A 7,844-nucleotide genomic window follows, 5' to 3' on the forward strand; every position below is an offset into this window, starting at 1 on the left:
GGCGTTCTTCCTAACTCAATTGCCGAAGAACAAGGAAACTGCTCAGGGATTTCACCATGAAGCCAATGGTGATTTTAAAACAGTTACAGAGTTTAATGGTTGTGATATGAGAAAACTGAGGATGGATCAACAACATTGTAGCTACTCTACAATACTAACTTAAATGACAGAGCGAAAAAAAGGAAGCCTGTACAGAATACAAATATTCCAAAACATGCATACTGTTTGCAATAAGGCACTAAAATAAAACTGCTGAAAATTGGGCAAAGAAATTAACTTTATGTCCTGAATACAAAGTGTTATGTTTGGGGCAAATCCACATCACTGAGTAACACTGTTCATATTTTCAAGCATGGTGGTGGCTGCATCATGTTATGGGGATGCTTGTCATTGGCAAGGACTTGGGAGTTTTTTAGGATAAAAAGAAATGGAATAGAGCTAAGCACAGGCAAAATCCTAGAGGAAAACCTGGTTCAGTCTGCTTTCCAACAGACACTGGGAGATTAATTCACCTTTCAGCAGGACAATAACCTAAAACACTGGAGTTGCTTACCAAGATGACATTAAATGTTCCTGAGTGGCCTAGTTACAGTTTTGCATTGAAAATCTATGGCAAGACTTGAAAATGGCTGTCTAGCAATGATCAACAATCAACTTGACAGAGCTTGATGAATTTTCTTTATAAGAATGGGAAAATATTGTACAGTCTAGGTGTGCAAAGCTCTTAGCGACTTTCCCAAAAAGACTCACAGCTGTAATCGCCGCCAAAGGTGCTTCTACAAAGTATTGACTCAGGGGTGTGAATACTTATGTAAATTAGTTTTTTCTGTATTTCGTTTTCAATAAATTTGCTAAAATTCCTAAAAACATGTTTTCACTCTGTCATTATGGGATATTTTGTGTAAAAAATAAATGGAATCCATTTTGAATTCAGGCTGTAACACAACAAAATGTGGAATAAGTCAAGGGGTAATGAATACTTATCTTTTAATGGATTTGCTCTTACAGAACAAAGTGTTCATCTACCGTGGTAAGGAGTACGAGTGGCTGGAGGACTTCAGTCTGAAGCTGCTGTCTCAGTTCCCCAATGCCGCCAGGATAACCAGCACAGCGCCCCCTGGGGACAACATCTGTAACTCCCAAGGACAGCGTATCCTTCAGCCCTCTTGCAGCATGCCCTTATTTTCCCAGCTATTTAATGCTATTTAAATGTAAATTATTGGTGTTAATGCTTCTAGTCACGACATTGTTAATTTTATGTATTTTCCATTTATTGGCAAGTCTTATTATACCTTTCTCAAGGACACAGTTTTGAACCAGTAATCCACTGGTGCCCCAGTCTCTGTTTCCCTATAGCACTAGGGATTCGTTTTTGTTTTTGAATAATACACAGTCCTATCCTTACCTGCTCTTCACAGACATCCAGTGTTTTACAGTCAAGCCAGTCCTTACTGTGCCCACCCAGTTCAAAGACAAGGGGGTTCCTGAGCAGATCCTAAAGTAAGGAACACAACAGTTTGTGGTATGATTAATTTATCTTACATATGCATTACATTGTTGGTCCCGCTTCCTCTCCTAGCTACTACAGAACCAATGAAGTGGACCAGTTCCAGTATTCCAGACCCTTCAGGAAATGTGCAAAGAACCCAGACAATGAATTTGCTGTGAGTACCTTTCACACAGCTCTGACAGACACACCATGCTGTAAAGCCCCAACAAAGCCAGATCCCTCCATTTATACAAACACTCTTGTCTTTGAACATCGCTAAGGAACTCAGGAATTTAGCCCTTTTACTTAGCAGTTGCTCAAAATATCCTTGTTGACCATTCCTGCATATTTTCTGCCTCATGTTACAGACCATGTGGATCGAGAGGACAACTTACATCACGTCCTATTACTTCCCAGGGATTCTCAAATGGTTTGAAGTGAAGTCCATCTCTGTTGTAAGTTCTCTCACTAATGATGATGACAATCACAGTAAGACAAACGTACTGGTGTTAATGTGCTGTATGTTGAATCTATTTTGAGTACTCTGATACCACCCATAGCAAATAGTTCCTACGCAACCAATTTGGTCTTCTACACTTTAATGTCTCCTCACCTCTCCTTGCTTTTCTATTGGTCAGGAGGAGATCAGCCCCCTGCAGAATGCTGTGGAAACCATGGAGATGGCCAATGAGAAGCTCAGTAACCTGGTGCAGCAGCAGGCCTGTGACAGCTCCACGTCAGTCCACCCACTCTCCATGATGCTCAATGGTATTGTTGACCCTGCCGTAATGGGTGGCTACACCAACTACGAGAAGGTTTGACTTCCACTATTACTGTCAATTTCATCTCACATTTCAGTGAAGATTTGTCACCTGATGTTCTTATTTTCCAAGTCACTCTGTTATGTTAGCTAGTATTTATTATGACCATATGACCATATGATCATATCTCCTAGTAAAAAATAAAATAATTCCACCCCCTTTCTTTCTCTGTAGGCGTTCTTCACTGACACCTACATACACGAACACCCAGAGGACCTTCAGAGCATTGAGGTCCTCAAACATCTTATTGCCCTCCAGGTACAGTATATTCTCATTATCTCCTTGTTATTGAACCTGTCCTTAGACATGCAGTACATGCTGTAAGAACAGAGGCTCCTCCCTCCTCCTCTCCCCTCAGATCCCTCTCCTGGCTGATGGGATCCGGATCCACGGGGAGAAATCCACGGAGCAGCTGAAGCCCTTACACAACCGCCTGCTCACCTGTTTCTCTGACCTGCGGGAGAGAGTGGAGAAGCATTACGGCGTCATAACCCTGGTCAGTTGCCAGCAGCAAACTCAATTTAATGTTAGAGGGTGGCAACTTTAGCTATTGGCTCCTCTGACTGCCTCCCTATTAAATTCCCCTCATTCAAAGCAGAGTGTACATTATATTGCTGCAGGACCATACATCTTGCTTTAGGCACTCCATTGCTGCTAGTGTTTTGCCTGTCAATCCACTCATCCCCTGCCAAGTTTCCTGATGATGTTTCATCCCATTTGCGTGTCCCAGCCCTGCTCTCTGACTGAGAGAAAGAAGAGTCGCGTGGGCTCCGTAGTGATGCCCTACATCCTTTCCTCTACCCTGCGCCGCATGTCCACCGTCTCCATCCTCTCCACCACCTCATCAGGCCTCTCCAGCAGCTCCGCCTCCTCTGATGGACCCTCCCGGCGCTCCTCCTCCCAGGAGTCAGTCCCTCACCTCCTCCTCTTTCCTCCTTCCTTCTCCCTCCTCCTCCCAGGAGACAGTCCCCCTCCTCCCTCCATCCTCCTCCCTTCTCCCTCCTCCCTCCCTGTGTTACTCTCTTTGTGCTGCTCTGGTGGTCAATTTGTGTTGCTATGTTAGTAAGGAATATTTGTCTGTGCTTTTCCACATCTCACAGTGTGACATTGTCTGAAGTCTTGCACATGCCAGTGTATCCCTCTAACTGTACACCCCCCGCCCCCATGTCTCTCTCTCTATTTCTCTATCTGTCCTGTTGACCTGATATCCATCATCAGTTCACTGTTGTCCCGTGCCACTGCCAATGATCGCCGGGCCTCGATGTTGTCCCGCTCTGAGGATGACAACCGGATCGGTCGAAAGAACAGAAAAGAATGGAGTGTGAGCAAGTCACAGGTTTTGGTGGAGAGACAGCCAGACATAGATGAGGTAACTAAAACGGTTTTGGGCTCATAAACTATGGCACAAATGTAATTTGAGAATGCAAGTAATTACCCATATACTTGACTGTGATTTCAAGGAGGGCTGTATCTTTGTACTCTACTCCTTTGCAGACCCCTCCAGAGAAGCAGCAGAGACCCAAAAGCCTACAGTTTGGGGACCGTCGCCTGACCCTGTCTCTGTTCCAGGGCGTCTCTTCTCAGCTCAGCCTTGGCAACCCTCTCAGCCCCCTGCCAGCCTCTCCTTACACTCCTCGCAGCTCCAGTACGTAGCTTAACTACACACAAAGGATACATACAAAGCAGCCTATCCCAAACAACCTTTTAGAGATACCGGTTCAACCTGCACACAGAAACAGTCACCTGCACAGGCATAGAGATAAACCCTGTATAGGATCCATGCCTCGTCCACACACAGTTTTACCTGTCATGGAGCCTAAAATATGTGTGTTTTGTCACTCTCTCTCTCTGCAGGTTATTCATCTCTCCTTGGGGATAATGATGCCACCACTGACACTCCTGGGACACCCCCACCTATGCCACCAAAGAAACATCCCCACGAGATGTTTGACCTCTCCCAAAACTCCTCTGAGGTACCGCTAGACTGAAAACATCAATAGTTTTTGTAAAATTCACATTGTGAAACAAAATATTTTAACAGGATATTTTTTTCCCCTGTCTCTCCATAGTTCCTTCCTCCTCTGCCTCAGAAAATTGACAGCAAGCCCCCTCCACCTCCTCCTAAGACCAGGAAGTCTATGTTCCCCGGCTCCTACGAGCACAGTCCTCAGTGAGGATCCTCCACCTGGATAGCCCCTCTCATCTAGTTCAGAGACCTGCTGCCTGGGATAAGGGCTTGGTTTGTCTTGTGGTACTGTAGCACTTTATTATTACAGAGCTATTACAGGACCAATACTATTACCAGTTATGTACTTCAGAATTACAGTACCAGTCAAACGTTTGGACACACCTACTCATTCAAGGGTTTTTCTTTATTTTTACTATTTTCTATATTGTAGAATAATAGTGAAGACATCAAAACTATGAAATAACACATATGGAATCATGTAGTAACCAAAAAAGTGTTAAACAAATCAAAAATATTTTATATTTGAGATTCTTCAAAGTAGCCACCCTTTGCCTTCATGACAGCTTTGCACACTCTTCGCATTCTCTCAACCAGCTTCACCTGGAATGCTTTTCCAACAGTCTTGAAGGAGTTCGCACATACAGTTGAAGTCGGAAGTTTACATACACCTAAGCCAAATACATTTAAACTCAGTTTTTCACAATTCCTGACATTTAATCCTAGTACAAATTCCCTGTCTTAGGTCAGTTAGGATCACAACTTTATTTTAAGATTGTGAAATGTCAGAATAATAGTAGAGAGAATGATTTATTTCAGCTTTTATTCATTTCATCACATTCCCAGTGGGTCAGAAGTTTACATACACTCAATTAGTATTTGGTAACATTGCCTTTAAATTGTTTAACTTGGGTCAAACGTTTCGGGTAGCCTTCCACAAGCTTCCCACAATAAGTTGGGTGAATTTTGGCCCATTCCTCCTGACAGAGCTGGTGTAACTGAGTCAGGTTTGTAGGCCTCCTTGCTCGCACACGCTTTTTCAGTTCTGCCCACACATTTTCTATAGGATTGAGGTCAGGGCTTTTTGATGGCCACTCCAATACCTTGACTTTGTTGTCCTTAAACCATTTTGCCACAACTTTGGAAATATGCTTGGGGTCATTGTCCATTTGGAAGACCCATTTGCGACCAAGCTTTAACTTCCTGACTGATGTCTTGAGATGTTGCTTCAATATATCCACATAATTTTCCTTCCTCATGATGCCATCTATTTTGTTAAGTGCACCAGTCCCTCCTGCAGCAAAGCACCCCCACAGCATGATGCTGCCACCCCCGTGCTTCACGGTTGGGATGGTGTTCTTCGGCTTGCAAGCAACCCCCTTTTTCCTCCAAACATAACAATGGTCATTATGGCCAAACAGTTCTATTAGACCAGAGGACATTTCTCCAAAAAGTATGATCTTTGTCCTCATGTGCAGTTGCAAACCATAGTCTGGATTTTTTATGGCGGTTTTGGAGCAGTGGCTTCTTCCTTGCTGAGCGGCCTTTCAGGTTATGTCGATATAAGACTCGTTTTACTGTGGATATAGATACTTTTGTACCTGTTTCCTCCAGTATCTTCACAAGGTCCTTTGTTGTTGTTCTGGGATTGATTTGCACTTTTCGCACCAAAATACATTCATTTCTAGGAGACAGAACGCGTCTCCTGAGCGGTATGACGGCTGCGTGGTCCCATGGTGTTTATACTTACGTACTATTGTTTGTACAGATGAACGTGGTACCTTCAGGCGTTTGGAAATTGCTCCCAAGGATGAACCAGACTTGTGGAGGTCTGCAATTTTTTTTCTGAGGTCTTGGCTGATTTCTTTTGATTTTCCCATGATGTCAAGCAAAGAGGAACTGAGTTTGAAGGTAGGCATTGAAATACATCCACAGGTACACCTCCAATTGACTCAAATTATGTCAATTAGCCTATCAGAAGCTTCTAAAGCCATGACATCATTTTCTGGAATTTTCCAAGCTGTTTAAAGGCACAGTCAACTTAGTGTATGTAAACTTCTGACCCACTGGAATTTTGATACAGTGAATTACAAGTGAAATAATCTGTCTGTAAACAATTGTTGGAAAAATTACTTGTGTCATGCACAAAGTAGATGTCCTAACCAACTTGCCAAAACTATAGTTTGTTAACAAGAAATTTGTGGAGGTGTTGAAAAACAAGTTTTAATGACTCCAACCTAAGTGTATGTAAACTTCTGACTTCAACTGTATGCTTAGCACTTGTTGGCTGCTTTTCCTTATCTCCAAACACCAAAAAGTGTTAAACAAATCAAAATATATTTTATATTTGAGATTATTCAAATAGCTACCCTTGATGACAGCTTTGCACACTCTTGGCATTCTCTCAACCAGCTTCACCTGGAATGCTTTTCCAACATTCTTGAAGGAGTTCCCACATATGCTGAGCACTTGTTGGCTGCTTTTCCTTCTCTCTGTGGTCCGACTCATCCCAAACCATCTCAATTTGGTTGAGGTCGGGGGATTGTGGAGGCCAGGTCATCTGATGCAGCACTCCATCACTCTCCTTCTTGGTCAAATAGCCCTTACACAGCCTGGAGTTGTGTTGGGTCATTGTCCTGTTTAAAAACAAATGATAGTCCCACTAAGCGCAAACCAGATGAGATGGCGTATCGCTGCAGAATGCTGTGTATAGAATAACTATCTTCAAAGTAATGACTCGGGACGTCGGGTTTGAAATGAAAGCTTATTTTAGTAATATTACTTGTTCACGTTACATTTAACAACTTTAGATTCTATAAAACAATAAAAATAAGTTTCTAGCGAAAAGTCAGGATAATCACTTGACACTTGACATAACTGGAGCCTTTTTTTTTCTCTCCCCCCGGTCGCCAGGCATTATGGAACTTGCAGTCAAAAGAGTAATTCAATACTAACCAATACAAGTATGTACAGTGGGGAAAAAAAGTATTTAGTCAGCCACCAATTGTGCAAGTTCTCCCACTTAAAAAGATGAGAGAGGCCTGTAATTTTCATCATAGGTACACGTCAACTATGACAGACAAATTGAGAAAAAGAAATCCAGAAAATCACATTGTAGGATTTTTTATGAATTTATTTGCAAATTAAGGTGGAAAATAAGTATTTGGTCACCTACAAACAAGCAAGATTTCTGGCTCTCACAGACCTGTAACTTCTTCTTTAAGAGAGTCCTCTGTCCTCCACTCGTTACCTGTATTAATGGCACCTGTTTGAACTTGTTATCAGTATAAAAGACACCTGTCCACAACCTCAAACAGTCACACTCCAAACTCCACTATGGCCAAGACCAAAGAGCTGTCAAAGGACACCAGAAACAAAATTGTAGACCTGCACCAGGCTGGGAAGACTGAATCTGCAATAGGTAAGCAGCTTGGTTTGAAGAAATCAACTGTGGGAGCAATTATTAGGAAATGGAAGACATACAAGACCACTGATAATCTCCCTCGATCTGGGGCTCCACGCAAGATCTCACCCCGTGGGGTCAAAATGATCACAAGAACGGTGAGCA

General features: G+C 42.8%; 1 protein-coding gene across 1 annotated transcript in view; it reads left to right on the top strand.

Moving 5' to 3' along the window:
- The window catches only part of LOC121584162 (dedicator of cytokinesis protein 5-like), a 42,188-nt gene extending 37,524 nt beyond the window's left edge, over positions 1 to 4,664 (top strand). Inside the window, exons 40-51 of the mRNA XM_041899999.2 lie at positions 1,009 to 1,150; positions 1,419 to 1,500; positions 1,580 to 1,664; positions 1,858 to 1,944; positions 2,128 to 2,304; positions 2,485 to 2,568; positions 2,669 to 2,806; positions 3,041 to 3,216; positions 3,529 to 3,679; positions 3,805 to 3,955; positions 4,165 to 4,283; positions 4,380 to 4,664. Of these exons, the coding sequence (XP_041755933.2) occupies positions 1,009 to 1,150; positions 1,419 to 1,500; positions 1,580 to 1,664; positions 1,858 to 1,944; positions 2,128 to 2,304; positions 2,485 to 2,568; positions 2,669 to 2,806; positions 3,041 to 3,216; positions 3,529 to 3,679; positions 3,805 to 3,955; positions 4,165 to 4,283; positions 4,380 to 4,484 (1,497 nt within the window). The 3' untranslated portion in view covers positions 4,485 to 4,664. The remainder of the gene's footprint in view (positions 1 to 1,008; positions 1,151 to 1,418; positions 1,501 to 1,579; positions 1,665 to 1,857; positions 1,945 to 2,127; positions 2,305 to 2,484; positions 2,569 to 2,668; positions 2,807 to 3,040; positions 3,217 to 3,528; positions 3,680 to 3,804; positions 3,956 to 4,164; positions 4,284 to 4,379) is intronic.
- The last annotated feature ends 3,180 nt before the right edge of the window (positions 4,665 to 7,844 follow it).

This window comes from Coregonus clupeaformis, chromosome 16 (assembly GCF_020615455.1).
Source record: "Coregonus clupeaformis isolate EN_2021a chromosome 16, ASM2061545v1, whole genome shotgun sequence".
In the NCBI taxonomy this organism is placed as follows: domain Eukaryota; kingdom Metazoa; phylum Chordata; class Actinopteri; order Salmoniformes; family Salmonidae; genus Coregonus; species Coregonus clupeaformis.